Raw genomic sequence first — 24,361 nt, 5'->3', positions numbered from 1 at the left:
TAAAATATGTACAAAAAATTAAATAACCTGTTGTTGAATCTGACTTTGCCATCAGTTAATAGCTAAGTAACTCTGGGCAAATTACATGATTACTCAAAGCCTCAGGTACCTTTCTGTAAAAGGGACAAAATAATTTCAAGCTGAAAGGAATGCTGTTAGGATTAAATAATAATGCATGTAGGCACCTACACCAAGCAATACAGGTTAATTTTAATGCTTGTCATTACTGGTATAGAAAGAGAAAATACTCATAAAATAGTTTATATCATAATAGGGAAGGAGTTAAGATTGAAAAAAAAATATGGGATAAAAATATGAGATAGATTCTAGGTCCCAGAATGTATAAGCAGATATTAAAGCAAAATGGTAAAGGAGAAAATCTTACAGATTTTTAAAATCTAGACTTGAACTGTCACCTTTCAGGTAGACAATAATATAAATACAGAACCAAATATTTAAGATCTTGTAACTAGGTACCTGATGAACTTGATAAAGATTGGAAATCAGGGATACCTGGGTGGCTCAGTGTTGAGCATCTGCCTTCAGCTCAGGGCATGATCCCAGAGTCCTGGGATTGAGTCCCACATTAGGTTCCCCACAGGGAGCCTGCATCTCCCTTTTGTCTCTGTCTCTGCCTCTCTGTGTCTTTCGTGAATAAATAAAATTAAAAAAAAAAAAAAAAAAAAAAAGACCGGGAACCATGTGTATATCTAAAATATGTGTAATCAAAAAATAATCTAGCTTTTTGAAATAAAACAGCAAAAACAATCACTGTTCATTTTAGAAACTGACAAAGTGGTTGCCTAGGAAATACAGAATTTTAATGAATATAAAAACACACATATGTATCACACAAATGTATACATATATACACACATATAATACACACATATAAACATATATACATAAATACTACATATACCACAAATCAGTATATATCATCCCAATTTGAAAATGCAATTAAATAATTAAGGGAGAAATAATGTTAACCTCTGCATAGGATACAGATAATAGATTTAGCCTGTTCCTTTACAACGAATATGGATTTAACAAAAAAAGCTAGGCAGAGATAGGAAAGTATTAAAAAAGAGAATACTGATAAAGCCATTTTACTTAGCAAAGATTAAACCGTTAACATTAAACCCTGTCCTTACTCGAAAGAGTCCGAAAGCTGTCCTCATGTTCTGAATGACATATAGCATCAGAACACTGACTGGCTGTCAAATCTGCAGATTCTAAAACCCTGTAATTGAAAGAACATAATTTCACATCAAATTGCATAAAATAGTCAATATGACTAGTTTAATTCTATTCTTAGAAAACAAGAAATCACTAAAATTGTATAAAAAATTATGTGTGTGTATATCTTCTTCAGTAGAAGGTCTATAGCTTTCCTCAGACTATCTGAGGTTCTAAGGTCCCCCACGTTTAAAAAATCTGATCCTCGAAAGATAGGAGTAAAACAACATGATGATGAAATGCTGCAAACAAAAATAAACTGGGAATTTAATGATGGCATTCTGTCAAAACAATCTCATTCCAGAATCAAAAAGTGAAATATTGTGCTCTATATATGGCAATATGAGAAATAAAGAAGTAAAACTGATACAAGATTATAAAAATAGCTTATTGGTTTTAAAAGTCATACTGATTTCAACATATTAAAACTTAGAAATATTCCTTCAACTTACCAAATGGGTTTACTTAGTTACTTATCCAGAATATTGTACACAGTGAGCAGTAGAGATACTTTACAAAAATGAGAGTTGCATGTGTAGCAGGACTTAAGATACAATTCACTTCCTGGGCACATCTGTAAGTTTTTAAAATAGGATACTCCAAAACATTTCTGTCACCTGTTTTATCAGTCATAAGCACTTTAAAAAGGTAATATTCTTTGATGGCAGGATTAAGTATGTCTGGAATTCTAGATATGTATCAAGTTTTCCAAACTTTAGCTAAGCTCCAGTTTCAACTGTTTGTTGGTATACTTGGGAAATGTGCCAAATGGTGGAAAAAGAGCATAAGCACACTGTAGATATAAGTGCACAAGTCACTACTGGAAACCATACACCATACCCTGCCTGGCTCTGCTACTACTTATCTATTTGAACTTACAATCATTTAACTTCTGTTTTCATTTGGTTCATCTATTTAAACAAATGGATAACTGGCACAGTAGATTATGAGGATCAATTACAAAGAACTCATCGGATCCATCTGTCCCAATCTAGAACAACAGTATCTTGGAAATCAGCTTAATACCTTATTTGAAATTTCTAAATAGGCATATGATATGCTTACTTTTTCAGTTGATCCACATCAGAGTTACTCTCTGGCAAGACTCTGATTCCCCGGCCGTAACTGGTACCCCCATGGAGATGAAACTCTAGAGCTAACAACGTTGCCTGGTTCTCTGAATTCAGTGACTGAAGTTTGCTATGGAGGCTATAAATTCTAAGAAAGCTTCCAACCTAAAAATACATTATTTATTGTTTAGAAAATGAAGAAAAATCAAACAATTTCTGATACATAAAATACTTAGCCAAAATGGGGCATAAGACCAATAATCAGGAGTCCTGACTAATCAGAAAGAATCCTGGTATGTTATCCTGGTGTGTACAGAGTATCACCCCAAGGACACTGTATCAAAACTAAAACATGTGTTCGTTCCTGTGTGATGTGCACACACACATGTATGTATACATATAAATGTACGCGCGCGTGTGTGTATATATATATATATGCATGTATATATGTATGCCTAGACCCATGGATATACATCTACATTAACTATGTAAGTGCATATATATATATGCATATATATATTCATCTATATATGTTTTTTTCAAATGGAAGACATATATCCATGTCTGAGATATTCAAGTATGACATAAGATTGAGTCTTAGCATTGATAAAATACAGTAGTTAAGAAACCCACTATGTAAATCAAACTCAAGCCCTCTATTTGATTTAGAAAACTGAGTCTTCTGAAAATAATTTGTTTTAGCTACTTAAAGGTAAGATTTAATTAAATACGATTGCTAAAATACTCTCATTATGCAAATACTAGAAAATTTTTTAATGTAATATAAAAATATCCCCCTATTCCACAAGTGATAATAAATATCCCCCTAGTCCACAAGTTTTATGGAAAGAAAGCTTTTGTAATAAGCACTGTGTCTTTACACCATAACGTGAAACACATTCTAAAATGAGTTCAAATACAAGATTAAACCAATTATAATTTTAAACTAAATGTTCCGTAATTTTAGAGGTCTTGTTTAGTCTTAAAAATGTCTTTAATTATAGAGTATTTGATATTCTTTTAATGTAGAAGACTTAAAATGACAGATGCAGAATGTTTATCAAAGAAATTGACGCCTACTCAAAGGAAGAAGCTATATAACTTTTTTCCTCTCAGTCATATTTTTGTGAGGAGGAGGTAGGGATTTAGGTCTTTTTGTCTCTGATTCTTCCACTGACATCTACCCTGCAGGGGAACAGGGTAAAAAGTCAGAGAAGGAAAATACAGAAAGCAAAAAATAAAAGAGAAAACTGATTTCCCTCATGGTCTCCAAAGTACGATACTGGAAAAAAAAATCAGTCTACTTCTATTCACTTTTATCTCACTCTTTCCAACGTTTATTATTCTATGATTCTTTTTAAATATAGGTTATACACTAATACAGGACATATTTATACAAAGCACTGAAAATGGGCCGAAACACATGCGGGTACGTGGCTGGCTCAGTCAGTATAGCTTGTGACTCTTAATCTTGGGGTCATGAATTCCAGACCCAAGTTTTGGGAAGATATACTTAAAAAAAAAATTAAAAACCACCTCCCTCTAAATAAAATGCTCTGTATAGATATAAAAAAAAGTTTAGGGGCGCCTGGGTGGCTCAGTCTGTTAAGCGTCTGCCTTCAGCTCAGGTTATGATCCTGGGGTCCTGGGATCCGAGCCCTGCTTCCAACTCTCTGCTAAGGAGGGACCTGCTTCTTCCTGTCCCTGCTACTCCACCTGCTTGTGCTTTCTTTCTCTCTCTGTCAAATAAATAAAATCCCTAAACACGTGGAGAAAGATATCATATACATAAATGAAAAGTTTCTACATTATAAAGATAGCAATCCTCCCCCAATGAATTAATCTTTAAAATCAGTGTAATTTCAATCAAAATCTCCACGGTCTTTAATGGAATTTGAAAAGCTGATCTGAAAATGTATATGGATATGAAGCACAAGTCAAGTTTGAAGACTAAACTGGGGTGGGGAGGAAGTTTGCTTGATCTACAGAATATCATTTAAAGACTAAGCTATAAAAAATAAAAATAAAGCTGTAATAATTAAGACCCTGTGGTATTAATGCAAACACATATACGAACATGGATATAACATCAAAGAAAGAAAGCAAATTATAGAATAATACATATTCCATATGCATTTTTCAGAGATGAGTACATAAAAGCATAATAAACATGTGTACATACCTACATATTAGGATAAAAAGAAAGAAGATACTAGGGAGCAAAATTTAGAATGAACAGACATACAAAGAAGATTCAAAATGTAGAGATTTATGTCCTAAAAATTAAAAGTACCTGAAAATAGTGTGGCAAAAACATTTAAAAATGTTAAGTTTAGATGACATGCACATGGGTATTTATTGCATTAACTTTTCTACTACTGTCTTTCATAATAAAACAGTAAAGATTAAGAAAGAATTTATTTATATAAATAGCCTATCAAGATAACAAACTGTTATTTCCAGAAATTCCTTCTGGAGGCAGCATTGTATTTTTTTTTTAAGCTTGCTAAATATACTATGAAATGTGCCAGATGCTCTACTATAATAGACACATATTGCCTCATCTTGTCAGTAATGTGGTAAGATTCTAAAAATGTGAGTCATAATCAAAAATTATAAAAATATACTTTCAAAAATTGTGATAAAAATCCATTTCAGTAAACACAAAAAATAAAGCAAATATAGCTATCAGGAAATTGCTATCCCTTTAGAAATAATTTTAATCTTCCACAAACTATCAAGAAATTCCCTTTAAGTTTAATGTTTTAATTACCTGTGTATGTCTGAAAACAATAAGTCGAACTGAGAGTCAGCTCTTGGGACACTGAAGGCTAAAAAATAATTAAGACTATATATTTTTTATAATTACTTTTAAATTGTGTCAGGATAAGACTAATGATTGGGAATACACTGCTTTAATTTCTGGACAAAAACTTTGAATTGGAAGTTTGTGTGTGTGTGTGTGTGTGTGTGTGTGTGTGTGCGCGCACGCACGCATGCATGTGTGCCCATATACATGTGGGTTTGTGCATGTATGCTTGTGTAACACTTTTAAAAAGCAAACTTTAGGAGAAATGTTAAAGGCAATTACAATTATAAAATGTATTATATATAAAAGCCAATTATACTTTAAGATTGCCTTAACTATTTTCTTTATTAAAAAATATTTTTTCCCTGTTCCTATTCAATAAAAATCTGTTCCATGTATTTCAGTATCAATTTCAAACAGTTGTCACCAAGTGCTGATAAGAATTCATTTATATCAAAGTCATCTGACTCTGGGGATTTCTTAAGTTAATTTAATATCAAATGGTTCTTAGAACAAATAAAATGGGATGTCAATATACATTTAATAAAAGCCAACAGATGCATTACTTATACAGAGAAAATCCTTTTCATTTTCCTATTACATTGCAGATAAATAATATGATGTTACAATATCTTTTGAAAAAGATGAAGTGTACTATATTTCTAATAATGTGTGCTCAGAGCACCCTCTAGTGGGTGAGATAAAGCAGACAAAAAGGGAGCTGAAAAAAAAATTGAAAATTCAGTGCTCACTGATTCATTCATTACTAGCAGATATTATTCACTTCATCCTTACTAAAAGGAAAGCACTGTGCTAGGCGGTATTCAATAACTTAGACAAGGAAATCAGGACAAGCAAGGGGGGGGGATAACAGAAAGACCTATAAAAGCAGCATAAAGAGAGAAGGGAATTACATTGTGAAAGTAGAATTTAACAGAAAATGTAAACCTGTTTCATTCATAAGAACTCTATTACTTTTTTTAAAGATTTTATTTATTTTATTTGAGACAGAGTGAGAACGAGGTGGTGGGTGGGACATAAGCAGAGGGAGAAACAGACTCCCTACTGAGCAGGGATCTACTGCAGGACCCTGAGATCCTGACCTGAGCCCAAGACAGATGTTTAACCAACTGAGCTGCCCAGGTGCCCCAGAACTCTATCTGCATTTAAAAGACTTTGAGTTAGCTTTATCATTACATTTATTTTTAAAATAAAGTAATCTGTGTAGAGAAAATCAGGGAAAAGCAGCAAAACATGTATTTTCAACAGCCAATTTTCTCTTGATATTTAGGTATGAAAACATGTACACACACACATACACAAAGGACAAGAAAGTTCAGTTATCACTTTCCTAGACCCTCACTTTAACCTAAATTTATTGACTTGAGTTGGATGGGCTTATTTGTAATGCAGAGTAGGAGGAACTATTTCCTTTTCCAAGAACATTTATTTACAAGGGAAAACAGGTCATAAAATTCAGATCTAAAACAACTGCAATTCACTTTTACTGTTTTCTTCCGATAAGCGGGCCATATAACTTTCTATAAGTAGGTTGTATAACTCCCTAAAGGTAGAATGGAAGCTATTTGCAATAAACAGAATCATTTCTTTATACTGCTTTAAAAGGACTGGCTCTGGATGCAAACACTAGATTCAAATACTGGCTTCATCCACATAGCCATGAAATCTTGGGCTTAAGATTGCCTTAACTATTCTTTATTAAAAAAACTTGCTTGGTTTTCTAATTTGTAAAATAGGGATGGTGACAATGGTGACCAACTACACAGGATAGTGCTAAATATATATGATGTGCTTACCAAACATTACTATTGTTATTAATGATGCCATTTGTTGCTAGAAAAGATATCTGCAAATAAAAAAATAAAATATTCCCAATAGTAATAATCAAGAAGTGCCATATCTGAAGTTTACTTTTACCTAAAAAATAACTCAGAAGCAGTGAGCAAATTCTAATAAACTGTACAGTACAAACATATAATTTATGATATATATTAGAAGTGGATTAACAGTTTATTAAAATAATGAGTACAAAGTTGTAGGCTAGATTTTGAAAAACCAATTAATAAAGCTTAACATTTAAGCTTACAAATTTTTTATACAATTTCGTACAATAAAATTTTTCCTATTTTTATAGTAAAACTGTGTACAGCTTTAAAATATTCAAGAAATATTCTTTATAATTTCAATAAGTTGTTTAAGACACTATAACTTAATGCATCTTCTAATAATTTATTTTCAATATATTTTACACATTAAAAATTAATTTCTAGACCTCAAATATCTGTAAATGTGATTTACCCATCTGTAAAAACAAAAAGAGCAAACATTTGCTACTCAACATCACCTTTAGAGATTTTGCCACTTGAACATGATTATCGTAGACTAAAATGTCCACTGTCAGATTCTGCAGCCGATGGATATGACTTAAATCTCCTTCAAGTACAAGGTCTTGTATTAAGACTCTCCATGATGGGAACGGGGTCCTGGTGCCATCCCATACCTGCCATAACAGAATAGAGCAAAGTTTAAGGATCTTTTTGTGTAACTGTGGAGACTTTTAGAAGAATTTTATTTGCGATAACATAACTTAAAAGTAATTAAATGTATTCCCTCAAATATCTGCTAAACCTTAAATATGGTGTATGTTCTGATTACATGTATATAAAAGGACTATCTATGTAAAAGGACTACATAGATATAGGACATGTAGAAAATACAAAGAAGAAAGAAATTCACACTGCTTAGAAAAAAGTATTAACATATTGTTGAATTTATCTTTTTACCATCTTATATACAAACCTTTATGACTATATCTGCTCATTTTCTTAAGTATGAATCCCTAACTTTTAGGAATGTATCCTAAACTTCGCTCATTTTTTCACTTTGTTCTATTTTGGAAAAGGCCTTTAAAAGTACAGATAGGAACATTCTGTTTATATCAGAGATTATGAATACAAATGAATGAAACTCATGGGTGCTGGAAAAGGAAAAGATATACTGAACTGCTACGTAAGCTATGCTGAGATAAGGATGCAACAGGGCACAGGATGAGTAAATATGCACCATGCCATCTTTTTTTTTTTTAATTTTTATTTATTTATGATAGTCACAGAGAGAGAGAGAGAGAGAGAGAGGCAGAGACACAGGCAGAGGGAAAAGCAGGCTCCATGCACCGGGAGCCCGACATGGGATTCGATCCCGGGTCTCCAGGATCGCGCCCCGGGGCCAAAGGCAGGCGCTAAACCACTGCGCCACCCAGGGATCCCCTGCACCATGCCATCCTTAAGTTGCAAGCTAGCCTGTGCTGTGCTAGGCCCTTTGTTATAGAAGGGCATGACAAAAGACATCTGGCATGAGGTAAGAATCCCTCTGTATGTAAGAAATTTGGCTAGGCAAGAGAAACAGGCTTGCTAAACAGAAAACACTACATTTCTACAGAGTACTTGTCTGCCAGTGTCCACTTACAGAGGAAGTATTCAATAACACTGGTGACTAGGCCAAGTTTCAAATAAATAATCATTGAGTCTGGGTCACTCACTGTTCCCTAGATTATTCAAAGAACTAGGACAAACACTTTGGAACACTTACATGTCGCAAACATTTGTCTCCACTTGGAATTTGTTCTTTCATTTTATGTTACTGTTTTTATGACTTTAAAATAGTTTTACAGACAAATCTACCAGTCTTTTGGGGGAGGAGCTGAGAGAGCAGTGTAGCTACATTGCTTTTATGCTTCAGTTTTAATCACTTACAACCCAGTCTTGCTTTGTTTTTTAATGACTTCTGGAACTTTTGTAATTTTGTATCAAAACTTAATCTGTTAGAAATTGTGTATTATATATAGATCTGATTCTTTTTTCAAAACAGGTAATAATCACTATTTAACAACCTATCAATTTGAAATGATTTTTAATGTTATTTTTATCATGCATATATTATACGTATAATGTATAATGTAAGGTTCCCAATCTTTTCATCAGTTTTACTATAATCTTAATTAATGTAATTGAACAATATGCTTTGATATCTGATATGGTAGAAAACGACCGAGTTTTCTTTGTCAAGTTTTTCTTGTCTTATTTTTGATCATTTAGTGTTTCTAATAAATTTCAGAACCACTGTCAATTCAATAAATACAGTTATAACAAAAATGGCATTTCATTAAAAAAAAAAAAAACACTTTAAAAAAGAATAAAAAATCTTTTAGTAGTCCTAACTTTTCTTTTATTCTCCTCAGTAAATCTTTCTAGTTTTCTTCACAGACGTTCAGGGATTTCTTGCTGTAACTGTCTTGTTTTACAGTCATTGTGATGTTGAAATAACTTTTGCTCAATTATATGTTCTATTTGTTACTTATATGGAACAAAGCTGTATTTCACTAATGTTTTAAATCAGCTATGTCACTGAATAATTTTATTAATCCAAATAGCTTTTCAGTTCATTGTTTGGGTTTTTACATCTTAAAAGTACTGATTTTTTTTTCATTCTTTTAAAGATAATTATAACTCTCAATTTTTTTTTATCTTAGTGAATTCTTGAGATTTCTTGAACAACGTAACAGAGAAATAGTGGGTATTTTTGTCTTGTTCCTGGCATTATTGACAGAATTTTACCACTAAACATTTTGATTAATTTACAGGAGAAATTGTTTATCGAGTTAAGGAGGTATACTTCTATTTTGCTAAACATTTTCACAAATATATTTAACATTCACAAAGAGGATTATAGTTTTCTTTAAAAATAATCATTTCTGATTTCTAAAAATAAACTGGATTACAGTGTATAATCGTTTTAATGTGCTACTGGTAAAACATGTCTCTAAGAATAATTAAATTAGTATCATAGTTACTAATAAAGGAAACTGTACTACTATCATATCCAGGATGAGACAGGAAATAATTGTTACATTCCATACCTCACCTTGGAGTAATGTCTGGCTCTTTTTGTGTTTAAAACATAATTTAAAAAGTTATTTCTGGTATGTGATAGGAAAATCAATTTCAGAAAAAAAAAATCACTCAAAATTTGACTTCCCAGAGATAACATGAGTAAAAATATTGCTATATATTCTTCTTAATGTATTTTTACTATGCATATAATACATTTTAGTATGTAAATAAAATTGCATTAATTGCCAAGTAGAATTATGAATATCCATATTAATAACTATGTCTGTAATGTCATTTTATTGAAAGAGTATTACATAATACATTACTACTTCACATAATTAATTCTATTGTTAGTAATGAATTTTTCCAATTTTTATTACTGTAAGAAATATAAGAATATTCTTTTAAATGCAATTTTCCATATTTACAAAATAAACTTAGAAAACTTATAAAAATAAATTTAGAGAAAGAAAACTGTTGAGTCAAAGAGTATACAGACTTCTGAGATTTATTTTAATTGTCCTCAAGAAATTCACTTCTGAATGCTGTATTCTAAAATAACATCGACATGAAAGCTGTTTTCACTTATCTGAAAAGGCTATCTATAAAAATGGGATGCAGGCATATGTTTTGTTGCTTTAGAGTGAATGCAGATTCAGCCATGTCAGCTAAAAGGCTGCAGATTATATCTCAGAATTTAAGAATTTTCTAACACAGCAGTCAAAAGATGGGGGTATACTCTGCACAATAGATTACTTGTCATCAGAAACATTCAGTGATTAACAAAAGCTCATTTGTTAAGAATGTCACTTTGAGCAGAAACTATGACTGGCTGACCTATGATTCCTTCTAACTTTGGATGATTTTACTTTGCTTTAACTTCAGATGTCATACTTGACCTAACTTTTTTATAGCACGCAATTAATTTTTTTCAGAGTGCTTACAACTTTAAAAAACTTCGTCTTTTATTCAGGGATTTCTATCTTCCCCATTCCTTAATAAGAGCAAGCTATAAATGATAATTAAGGTAAACCCAATACTTGCCCAATACTTGTGCCTCTGTATTGTTTCTTTTCCTATTGTTTCAAAGAGTCAGAAGCTAAAGAAATAACCATAGGAGCAGAGGTGAAGCAGTGTTTGTTTAAATGCATCCTGCCTAGGATGAGTAGGTGAGGATTAACATCAGACAACTGTCTTTTTCAGAAGCCATTCATGAGTAAATTGGGGTATGTAAACAAAGATTATATGGTCTTATGTTACTTTTTAAAAATCATGATGATTTAAAAACAAAAGAGAACAAGAATAAAAATAAATACTTCAAAATCATCTGTGATCTACCCAATGAAACAAGCAGTGAAATGACATGGGAAGAAAACCCAACATCCACGAGCCAAGAAAATAAATGAGAAGGAAGGATACCTTGACAGGGAAGCAAAAACATGCATATGTAGAACTGTAACTAAACTAAAACAGTAGAAAATAACTATATTTTATTAATTCTAAAATAAAAATAAAGCATAAACTATAAACTATTGTAATACTACTTTTCTCTGGAAGTATAAAGAAATTCAAGAGTAGAGTTGCATGAATATCTCAGCTCATCATAAATTGGTTAAGCTGGATTTAAAGTTCTTAATATAATAACACAATATGCATACTTATCCCATCAAAATGAAACATAAACTCTTATGTAGGTGGTGTTAACTTACAACTTAAAGTATTTAAAATACCTACCTTTAAAAGAAATGATGCTCCATCCACTTCTGCTTTGCCCAAGAGCTGACAAGTCAGGTCAAAATACTGCAATGGTTGAACATCACACAATTTTACTAATGTTGAAGAAGGTGAAATATGAGTAGATGCCCAAACACGTAAAGCTTCTACCATTTTCTGGTCCTCAGCAGTGAAGTTAAAATACTTGCTTGAAGTACGAGGTATGACAGGAGCTCCCAAAGTCCCTTCAAATGTCAAAGATGCAAAGCCAGAGCTGGTGATACCTTGAGTTTCATTTTTATATACTTGGATCTAAGAAAGTTGGGCAGAGCAGAAAACAAAACAGCTTACCTATTCAGAACCCAAGAACTGAAGAAATTTGAGAGATTATAAATTCTGCCAGCATAGTTGAGAGGATATAATTATTTAATATGTTCATTTAATTAACATACAAAATGATAAAATCAACTGGGCTGTATCAAGATCCACAAGCACCATACAAACCATAAAACACTATGTAATATTTATTGGTCTTTTTTTTTTTATTGGTCTTTTTTAAAGATCTAGATGATCCACTCCCTGACCCTATCAGGTTTGCACTTTTACATTTGTTACTTTTCTTTTTCTTTTTTTTTTTTTTTTTTATGATAGTCACAGAGAGAGAGAGAGGCAGAGACACAGGCAGAGGGAGAAGCAGGCTCCATGCACCAGGAGCCCGATGTGGGATTCGATCCCGGGTCTCCAGGATCGCGCCCTGGGCCAAAGGCAGGTGCCAAACCGCTGCGCCACCCAGGGATCCCCATTTGTTACTTTTCTTACTAAGGTATAATTTACAAAAGGAAAAAAGATGCTAAGTGACCATTACTTATGACTGTTACAAGGAAAACTAGAACACTTAAAGTATAAGACTTCAACTTGACTAAGATGCAGTGAGGCTATGATTTTAATGCAGTGAGGCTATGATTTCAGCAGACTGAGAGCCAAGATCATAAACAAAGACTCTGGCTTTCCAATTCTGAAGCTCAGCTAGTGGACTCATGTGTATGTCCATTTACCATGGTTGTATCTTCTTCACAAAGAAACCTTTTTGTCCTTATGAGATGCATGCCTTTTTAATCTCCTGTAATACTCTGATATTAAAACAGTGTTTTCATTTTCTTTATGCTATTGTTTGCTTGGTATAACTTTTCTACAGTTTTACTCACAACTTGTTTGTGTCTTCATTTCTTGTAGGGAGTGATATTTGTTTTAGCTTTTTAAATTCAGTCTACTTTTCCCATACAAAAGGGCTGCTTAGTCCATTTACATAAAAGTTATTGATATGGTTATATTTTACTATCTTATTTGTTTTCCTTTTGTGTCTCCATTTTTGCTTTTTAAAAATTTTGCTTTTCTATTTTTCCTTTTATCTTATTTTGAACTTATTAGTATTCTGTTTACTTCCTCTGAGCTATGAAAGAATCCTTATCTCAAAGTCTACTTGGAATCAATATAGTTCTACTACATAATCCCTACTTTCCATATCACATTTCCCACATGTCCATATCTGTTTTACACTTTCTACCAAAAGTGTAATAACCTCTGAAGGTACTAACCTTTCAACAGTATGATTCCATTTAACCATACTACCATCCTTTGTGCTATCGTTCATATTCTTTTACATATTTTATAAACTCCATCTTCCTAAATGTTTTTGTTTTTCTTTAAAGCAGCCATTTATCTTTTAGTGAAATTATGGGAAGAACTACAAAACAATATCTTTTACCATTTATTCACCATTTCCTTTTTTTGTTTGTTTTTAATCATTTCCTAACCATGAAGTTTCTGATTAGTAGCATTCTTTTTTGTCCTGAATACCATCCTTTAGCATTTACTTGTAGTGAAGATACACTGGCCATGGATTCTCTCATTTTTGAAAAACATTTTCTCTGGATACAAAATTCCAGGTGAATAAATTATCTATCACCACTTTAAATTTATCATTGTTCTGTTCCTCTCAAGATGTCTGGTATTATGGTTTCCTATATGGAATGAATGTCTTATTTCTCTGCCAGCCCATATGAGGATCTTTTTTTCAGATCTTTTTCAGTGGTTTCACAGTGATTTGGTTAAGTGTTTTTCTTTGTGGTGCCATGCATGGGGTGCACTGAGTTTCTAAAATCTCTAGGTCCATGTTTTCTATCAAATTTGGAAAAGTTCTGGTTGTTTCTATTTATTTCTATAAATACTTTTGTTTCCCATTCACACGGCTTTCTTGTGCATCTCAAATGACATGTTTCACCATTTAATATTATTTCACAGGTCCCTAAGGCTCTGTCAATCTTTTATTTATCTTTATTCTTCAGAGCAGATAACTTCTATTGATCTTCAAGTAAACATGATATAGCTAATCTATTTAGTCTATCCAGCAAATTTTCCATTAATAAATAAAATTAATATTAACATATATATTCAGTAAAAACCATGTATTAGACTATTTATAAGCAGCATAATATCCTCATACTTACTGAATGTCCCACAGATTATATAAATTCTGATGCATTCACACAATGGAAAACCACTTACCAATGAAAATGAACAAAGTGAAACTATATGCAGTAATATGGTTGAATCACACAAGCATAAGCCAGACATTAGAAAACAAAACCTAGAGTCTATTCTCTTTAGAACAAATAGAACTGAGATGTATATTCTACTTCAATTAATAGCAATAACAACTAAAAACATTAGTAGGGAAGAGTGTACTGTCTGAAAAAAGTGTGTGTAGGAAATAAGTTATTTTTTGAAGTTGGGATAAACCTGAAATATAGTGCTACAAGACAATACTTCTGTTTCTTTTTTAACTTTTCACAAATATTCTCTACTGTTCTCCTATTCTCGGGGAAAGACATAAGAGATTAAGAAAGGTAATTCCCACCAAAGCCAAGAAGAGAACACTTCCAGAATATTTTGCTCGCTTATGAGCATCGCACTGACCATGAGAGACACAGATAAACTGAAGCATTACAAAAAAAAAAAAAAAAGACAACCAAGATAATGAAAGAGCTTCATGGAAACCCATGTAACAAGAGGAAAAGATGAAGGGATTAAAATGCTTAAAACCTAAACCTGAAAATATTAAAGTAATTTCTTTTTAAATTACATACTATTTAATAGCTCTACCTTCATATTAAAGGTTTTCTTACATATAATTGTTTGACAGCTAGCATAATTTTAAAAGTACCAAAGTATCTGTTCATGCTTTAATACATTTTTCATAGAAGATGATGAACTTACTGATTTTATACTTCTCAATGCTTTCACTGTACTTGAATTAATACAACATGGAAAATAGAACTTCTCAATTGTTGTTTATATACATACATGTATATATGTATGTGTGTGTGTGTATATGTATATGTTTGTTTTTTTAACCCAGTCTACATGGAAAACCTCTAAAAGTATCAATCTATACTCAGAAGTGAGAAGACAATGCAACTAGTCTTAATCTTGGCATCTAATACATTTTCGGTAGAAGGAGGGCAGGGAATTTGTCCAAATGAAAAGGCTTCCTAATATTAATTATTTGAAGTCTGGTATTATTTACATTTCTTATCTCTTGAAATGCTTGATGTCATGTTCTACCACAGTAACCACATAATTAGTGCTAACTAGTATTAGTGAAAAAATAGAGTTCTCTTCAAACAGATAAGTTCTAGATAGTATGAACTATACCTTCAGCCTGTGAAAGCGAACAATATCTCCATTTTTATAAATTATTGGAAGGGCTTCATAATTTCCACTAAAGAGCATGCAGGTTAGCTTTACATTTGTCTGGTCCACAATTGTTACAACCGAGCAATAATCTGGAAAACACAAAAATATTTTATCGTTTAGTATTTCAAACCATTTGACAAAATAACAATATAGTTGAATTCAAGACACCAAACAAATTCTTATCCCTCCTTTTAATTAAGCTTTCTGAGAACAGGATCAAAACACAGAGACAGTTTCTTGGCTCTTAAAATGCCCTGACAAATTATTCTGCAAGAGTGTTCCACAGAAATTAATTTTAGAAAGTTTAGTAAAACAAAAATAAAAGTCCTAATTAATATAAATTGTCTGGGGAGGCAGTAACTTTTTTTTATTATTTCAAAGTTTAGAAATCATGAAGCAGATAAACATGTTCAAATAAAAATAACTGATAAACAATTAAAATTAGGGTGAAAAGAAAAGACTAGGAGATATTTGAAGCAAATGTGCTAAAGACTCAATGTACTGCATAAAGATCCTATGAAAACTGCTTATAAGACCCAGGACTTCACAGTAACTATGTAATTCAAAGTAATCAACAATTCATAGAAAATTATATTAACAACAAACTCAAAAAAAAATGAGAATTTGCTAATTTCTTATAGAAGATTACACATTAGAAAAAGAAACACACTTTAGCTGGCAAAAAAATTTAATAGTTGGGCTGCTATGAAAATGAAAATTTCAAATACTAGTGGTAGTAATATGATTGCATTAATGCAGTAATTAATTGCATTAATTGCAGTAATATGATTGATATGCATGTTCCAGAAAGTTGCACACTGAGAAAATGTGTTCACTTCCAGTACTCCCTAGTACCCTAGTAATTATAGTATCGAGACAGAAAAGCCTAAACCCACAACAGTGAAGGAAGAGAGGAGAGGAGAGTGAAGGAGCAGGAGAGAAGATAGCAACATGTTTCAAGAAAGGAAAATAAAGAGTTAGGAATAAAATTAACAGAGGAGACAACCCAGAAGACAGTATAAAGTGGTTACACTAAAGATGGGAGCCACTGAGATTAAGGGTGGCAGTGAAAAGTAGAGTCAAAATCAAGGTTGATTAAAAGATTACACACAGAACAACTGTTGCAATAACCACCCATCATGATCTGTATTGCCCAGGAAAATGATTTCAGGTTGGGAGGCAGAGTATTTAAACCTACCACTTCCATGAATACAGGCTGTTTTCCAAGAATATTTCACTGAATAACGGAAGTGCTAAGGCTTCCAGTGTGGGTGCTACCACCCAGAATGAATCCCTCCTCATTAACACATTAGGGAGCCCAGAGCCAGTTGGGCAGCTCTTTCCACCCACCCAACAGTGACAATGTCAGTTAACATGCCCTATCTTTATCAAATTTCCCATTCAAGGAGAAAATCAAAACAGAAAAGCAATCATGAAAAAGAACAAAGCTGGAGGTATCACAGTCTCAGACTTCAAGATGTATTACAAAGCTGTAGTAATCAAAACAGTATGGAAAAACAAAGTACTTACATAAAAAGCAAACAAGACAAATGTTTATAACCTAAAATAAACCATACCTAGTTTTAAATATAAAGATGATAAACAATTACCAGATATAGAGCAAAATTAGAAGGAAGGAGGGAAGAAAGGTAGGAAGGAAAAAAGGACTGATGGACAATGGAAAGAGAGGGGAAGAGTGGAGAAGAGAGCAGGAGTGAAGGGACAGGGAAAAGGAATGGGAGGGAAAGGGAGGAAGAAGGGCAAGGAGAGAGTTAAGGAAGGAGGGAGGAAAAGAAATCTGATTCTATGAGGAAAGGGAAACTAAGAGAATTTAAAAAAAAAAAAACCTTAAAAATAAAATCAAAACCTTGATAAGCATCTTCAAAAAGTAAAATATATTACATTCTCATTCTTAATACATCAGCAGAGTCTACTGGACCCAAATTTATATTCTGAAGTTTTTTTTCAGTTGCTCTCTTTGTGAGGAATATTGTTTCATGACATTTTTTTCTCTTAGCAGTCTTATAAAATATCAAAGGTCAATTTTATTTATCTTTTTAAAAGATTTTATTTATTCATGAAAGACCAGAGAGAGAGAGAGAGAGAGAGAGAGAGAGAGAGAGAGAGAAAGGCAGAGGGAAAAGCAGGCTCCATGCAGGAAGCCCGATGTGGGACTCAATCCTGGGTCTCCAGGATCACACTTTGGGCTGAAGACGGGGCTTAACCGCTGATCCACCCGGGCTGCCCAATTTTACTTATTTTTAATAGAATCAAACACACAGCCTTTTTTTTTCCAGTTATCATATGGCTTTCTTGCACCCTTGTATAAATCTAAGATGAATTATGGGATCTTAATCATCTGTATTCCTGTATCTTGAAATATTTTGCTATTTCATTACCCTAGTAATTATTTCGTCATTATTCCTATCTATGTAGTAAAGGACTAAATTGATTTTTAAAATGAAAAAATGAGACCTTGCTTAGAAGACAGATACAAGAGTAAAATGAAGCATCACTAGTGCACTGGATTGCTCAAGTATTGTAAAAAGAAGATAAAGAAGTTTGGAGACACTATCTTGGAGTTTCTTCTTTAGCTTTATGTAAACACTGTTAAGAATTAAGAAATGAGAAGTTTTTGCAGATAGTCACTGAGAAAAATTGACAGAGCAGTCCCTTCACCCTGATTAGATGAAATCAAAAGCTAAATGCAAAGACAGCCACACTTTAGATTCTACTGAAAATTCTACTGAAATTTGTTCAAAGTACAAATAAATGCTTTGAATAAAACACAAATGCTCTGAAGGTTTTCAGTTTCATAAAATTTCATGACAAACAAAACACAGGGCAAAGAAATTACTAGTCTATCAAAATCCAATTCAGGTATGCATCGTCAAACTTGACTTTTTCACATTTTTGTTTCTTGATAGCTTCTGCAAAATTACATATTGCAGATTCATTTGTAACAGAATGTGCAAACTTACACATCATATTTGTACTGGAGAACTATTTACTACTTATATTCATAATGTTATTTTAAGTTTTAGTAATCCTTTATTATTCTTCTTACTTTATATGGCTCGAAATGAGCCACTCTTATAAATTGGGGCTACAACACAAAAACAAAACTGCAAATTTAGCAGACATAAATAATAATAGCTAAATTTAAATCTTAGTTAAGGTGAAGTGACACAGTTGAGTCCTGTAGCACATATATAATATTAAAGAATAAGTGAAAAAAAATCACACTGGGATTTTGGCTTTAAAAAAAAGGTTTAATCTGAATTTCAAAATATTGAAAACTATTTTGTTTTTCCTAAGAAAAGTGTCAGCTTTCCAAAAAATGACTCAATGGACAGCAAAGGATGCCAGGGGACACTGAAAATACTCCTACTATCTACAGGGCCTTTACTAGCTTTTGCAGTGCCTTTCTATAAATTAGAAAAAAGGTGCCCCTTTTTCAAATAGGAATATTGACAACCTGAAGATCTTTCCAGAGGAACTTTACTGAGTCCAAGAGAGTAGCAGTCATGGCTGCACACATACATGCATCTACATTCTGGCCTTTTCATATAAACCATCAGAAAGAGGGACATACGTGCTACTTGCAATGTACACATTCCTTCTCCGGGCCCTTCCACCCCCTCCCTACCCCCAGAAGTATGTGTGTCAGGTTCAGAGTTAGGACGGTTAGGGTCTTTGTCAGGTTCAGAGTTGAAGTGAGAATGGATCACCGAGAGACAACAGTAGCCTCAGGGGATGCCTAAAGATACACACAGCCGGTATGTATCTGCCAAGTGGGTAAGTATGTGCTCAGAACTGAGTCGATAAATGGGATGGCTCCATGTGCTGGTACAGATTTATGCAGAAGAGGGCACTCCCCAGCTGCTTCGGGATGTGACTGCAAGGCCTGAAATCTCCACATTTGTATGTTTTCATGTAAGTGACTCTATGTAGATGAAAATGGCATATCCTTAGATGGAGCATACTTGCACACCACATATGTGAGCTATCATATGCTAATAAGTCCCTGTTCCTTACTCTTTTTCTCTTGGCTTATATTTTCTCCTTTGAAAGCATCATCCATGACTTCTATCAAGTTTAAACCAAACAGACCCACCTGTGTTCAAATCCTTTTGTATAATAAGATTTTATTAACAAAGAAAGAAGGAAACAAAAATTCAGATTCAGGAAAACAAGTGGCATTAAAACAAAACAAAAAAACTGTCATTGGCACTGCTTGGCATTCTCTCCCTCTGCTCCTCTCCCCCTGCTCATGCATGTGCATGCTCTAAAATAAATAAAATCTTAAAAAAAATCTTGCCCAATAATTCACTCTCAATAACAAAAACAAATAACAATCTAAATGAAATATTAAATAGCTTTCAGGTTCTTTCAACTAATATGATTCATGACCAGAAACTAAGCTACTCATCTTAACAAATACTAACAAGGTAAACTGCTAAATGTTTTACTGCTTCAAGGAAGTGAAATGTCTTACCAAATAAACAGTCCATCAAAAATGACTACATAAAATAATAAATATACTTACTTTCCCCATGCCTCATTTTTAACTCATTCCCAAATGGAGGAAAAATAACTTGTGAAATTACAAACAACTTCATATTTTAACAATGAAGTTTCAAAGCTAAAAGATAATAGTCCATTTTCTTGATAGCAAACACCAGTAGGAAAATTAGGAAGAGTAGAAAGAGCTTTCATAAATCAGTATTTTTACCTTACCTACCTAAATAGTACATTTAGGTGCTAATGTAATATAAAAATAAATATAAATTACTTTAAATACATTTTAAAATATATAAACTTGATTAAAGTCTTGACTTTAATGCTTTAATAAAACTTCATATGTAAACTGCTGACAAAGCATTTAGATTAACTCCTCATGTAATCTCATACAAATCTAGAAAAGATAACAAATGATAAATTAAGTCCTATATTCTGCAATCTTGAGTAATTCACCTAATTTCATCAGCATGATTAAGTGTAAATTGCCTTGGAGTTTTACTGTAAGGGAAAGCTGGTAATTCATCTAATCAAAGAAGCATGCATGTATAAATTATACAATCCACAAAAAATTCCTCCACAAAAGTTGTTTCACCTCCTTTTTTATCTATTACAGCACTGTCTATAAACCAATCAGCATTTCAATAAATTTCCATTTGTATAAAAGTTTATTACTGAAACACCCAACTAAAGTTATGAAGGCAACTCACTGAATCAAGGCAATATTATCTTACTAATTTTATAAGAAAACTTTACTACATATAGTAGCATTCCTTTTATTATGCTGGTGTAAAATTAGGTAAATTTCTCCTCAGGTTTTAATCATACTGAAAAAAGTAATGAGGGATGCCTGGATGGTTCAGTGGTTAAGCATCTGCCTTCAGTGCAGAGTGTGATCCTGGGGTCCGGGATCAAGTCCTGCATTGGGCTCCTTGAGGGGAGCCTGCTTCTCCCTCTGCCTATGTCTCTCATGAATGAATAAATAAAATCTTTAAAAAAAACAAAAGAAAAAAGTAATGAAAGGCAGGAAAGAAAGCATAAATATTATGCTAGAGATGTATACACGAACATATATATTAGTATATATACAGATTAAACACAAATTAGAAGGGCGCATGCGTGGCTCGGTCAGTTAAATGTCCGACTTGTGATTTTGGCTCCAGTCATGTATGATCTCATGGGTCATGAGATCAAGCCCTGTGTCTTGCTCCACATTCCGAGGGAAGTCTGCTTAAGATCTCTCCCTCTGTCACTCCCCTCACTCATACTTGCATTCTCTCTAAAATAAATAAATCTTAAAAAAAAACAACAACAACACACACACAGGACAGGTATGTAGGCTAATATTCTGTGACTTCATAAATGTTATTCTGGAATTATGTCTGGATTTAACATTTTACTCCACATACTAAGCAATCACAGTAGATGGTATTCCTAGATTTAAGGATTTATACTAAGCAATGATCTCTATCTTCACAGAGTTTGTATTGAAGGTAAGAAAGACAACACAATTAGAATAATTTGTTAAATAACTATAAAAGTATATTGATATTCAGCAATAAACATGAACACATGCTATACCATGACTATACATTTTGATACATGCTACATGAATAAATCTCAAAATCATTATGTTAAAGTGAAATAAGCCAGAAGCAAAAAGACCATGTTATATGACACTATATATGTGAAGTGTCCAAAAGGGTATAGAGCCAGAAAGCAAATTAGTATGAATATTGCATATACATGCAACATATTCCTGCAACTCTTAAAAAATACTAAAATGATAAACTAAAAAGCCTGAGATTAACAATAAGACTGTATTATTATATGAAAAATTAAAATTGAGATAAAGAATTTTATCAACCCATTATCTCCAAAAAGCTCATGTGGAGATTGTAGCAAATACTCTGCCTAATGATTAAAAATTGGACTACATCTGAATAGGCCTCCTCTTAACAAAGGAGAACTATCACAGGGTCACATACAGGAAGAAGAAAATTCATCTCAGGCTCTCTGTTAAGTGTTGCTCCATAGATCTTTATATACAGGTATGACTTTTACATCACATGATTTAATAAACGATTTTCAAATAAGTGAGTTAACAACAAAAAGATTATTTCATACTACATACAAAATTCCAGGTAGTATATACAATATGTTTTTAAAAATATAAAAGAATTTTAAGAAAATACAGACTAATATTTTTCAGATCTTGTAATGAATGGGTAAACCTTTCCAAACAAAATTATGACTCCAAAGGTATGTTAAACATTTGTATTTCAAAAACCATCAGCACTAAAATGCTAGAAAAGCATCTAAACACTTATGACAAAAAAGAGATTATCATTAATATATGAGAAGCTTCCAGAAATAGCTGAAAAAAGTCAACCAAACTGATAAAGAGAATATATTTTGATTTTCTACATCAGTAATGTGTAAAGTGGAGGAAAAGCAGTCCACTGAAAGAGAGGACCTTAAAAATGCAAATGGAAATCAAAGCAATTTGTAACCTGAAAGTAATTTTTGTGAACCTAAATACTAGAATACATTTGACCTGAGAAGTAATGTAGCAAGCCATTCCATTGATAGCTGCTTAAAACATTTTATCTGTAATAATTCTGAGTACATCATCTTTCAAAGACCAACTGCTAACTATATTACAGTTCTATCATATAAAGTTACTGATTACATAGATATTAGAAAATCAGTTTTACCATATATAGAAACTATAAATTAAATATAAAAATACTTTAAAATTATGGTCTAGAATATAAACAAAGTGTACACCACAAAGTATCAGAAGTCTTTAATAATGATCTCTGAAAAAGACTGCTTCAAGAGCATAAAATTATGCATCAATATCCTGCAGACATTTCATTGCTTAAAATTATAGCTAAGTCAACTTCTCCAGCAGTTAGCTTTTGAAATTAAAAAGTTCACATTTTCATTATAAAAATCTCAACTTTTGTTGCAATTCCAAAATCTGGAATGTTAGCCTATTCTTCCTCATCTATCAAAATCCAATTTATCCTCAAAAGTTTAGCTCAAATGCAGTATCTCTTAGAAGTCCTTCCCCTGTTAGCATTAATCTCTCCATTCTCACTCCCAAAGCACTCTGCTTGTTTCTGTAGTTATAGTATACAACTGTGCCTTAGCTAGTTGATTAAATGTAGGTCTTCCTCATCTCCCTCATGATAAACTCTCTGAGAGTCTATCACTTTATCACCATCGACAACTACTAAAGTCCAATACAATGCCATACGAGACTAGCAAAGAAATTTTTTAATTGAATGAATAAAAGCACATAAGTTTTAAGAAAGAATGAGGAAACAGTACTGATTTTTATGATCCATTAAAGTAATTGAAATTATAAACTAATGAAACCTAAGGGTAATTCTCTAAATTAGCAGGTAAATAATTTCTTAGAGGAAAAGGTCATAAAATACAGAGTCAATCCTAGGATATGGATATAAAGCCAGATGGAGATCTCAAGCATCATCACAGTCATTCCTGAATGTAAGCAACCAAAGTAATACAAAGGTTCAGTGACAGGGGAAGGAAGATCTTTCTCCACCTTCATTTTCTAAGTGGAAATCAACTTCTTACTGGCATGGACAAAAGAGAAGGAAATAATAATGAAGAGAGGCTTAGCTCATCTCTCCAAAGCCTTAAGGAGACACATGATGATTAACCATGCACCCCTAGGTGCTTTCCATTCCTGAAATATAGCCGAACACTCTTACCTGAGTCAACTAGACATAATTTTTTAGCTCTTGGTAAATGGAAAACTCCATGCCTACCCAATCCACAACCTCCAGCCTTTAGAATAGGTAAAGCTATTGTTCAACTTTTTTTTATTCAACTTTAATAAACTCAAAAGGACAGTGCGTTTTACAATGAAAAGTCTATCTTACATAGCTGACAATAAGTGGACAAATAAAAGTGGAGTCTTATAAATTGAGGAAAGACTAAAAACAAAGTGAAATCACAAATAAATATATTCATTGTATCATAGTCTGTCTTAACTATTTCTTGAGAATAGAAACAATGACATATATCTTTGAGTTTCCTACATCTAATATAACACCTGGCATATACAAAGTACTTAATACTTATTGAATAAATGAATAAATGAGTGAATGAAAAAAAAACTCTATATATTTATTTATTTTAAAAACCACACATTAAACCAAAAATGTATGTGTGGCTTTGATATTAACTGAATATTCAGATTACATATATACATACCATAGATTAGTACTTTGCAATCTGGTGTTCACAGGGTGGGGCACGAACTTTTGGTATGTTTAAGTCTTTAGGCACGTATGTGAATCCTGTGC

General features: G+C 32.5%; 1 protein-coding gene across 12 annotated transcripts in view; it reads right to left on the bottom strand.

Annotated features, from left to right (window-relative positions):
* POT1 (protection of telomeres 1) overlaps positions 1-24,361 on the bottom strand; it is an 80,240-nt gene that overhangs the window by 21,469 nt on the left and 34,410 nt on the right. For all 12 annotated transcript variants that reach the window (XM_072764130.1, XM_026010764.2, XM_026010773.2 and 9 more), the window contains 5 exons: positions 15,456-15,586; positions 11,763-12,053; positions 7,484-7,639; positions 2,305-2,474; positions 1,155-1,243 (listed from right to left, as the gene is read on the bottom strand). In XM_072764130.1, the coding sequence (XP_072620231.1) occupies positions 1,155-1,243; positions 2,305-2,474; positions 7,484-7,639; positions 11,763-12,053; positions 15,456-15,586 (837 nt within the window). The remainder of the gene's footprint in view (positions 1-1,154; positions 1,244-2,304; positions 2,475-7,483; positions 7,640-11,762; positions 12,054-15,455; positions 15,587-24,361) is intronic.

This window comes from Vulpes vulpes, chromosome 7 (assembly GCF_048418805.1).
Source record: "Vulpes vulpes isolate BD-2025 chromosome 7, VulVul3, whole genome shotgun sequence".
NCBI classification, from domain to species: Eukaryota; Metazoa; Chordata; class Mammalia; order Carnivora; family Canidae; genus Vulpes; species Vulpes vulpes.
The sequence above is the reverse complement of the archived record's forward strand: the minus strand, read 5'-3'. Positions and strand labels throughout refer to the sequence as shown.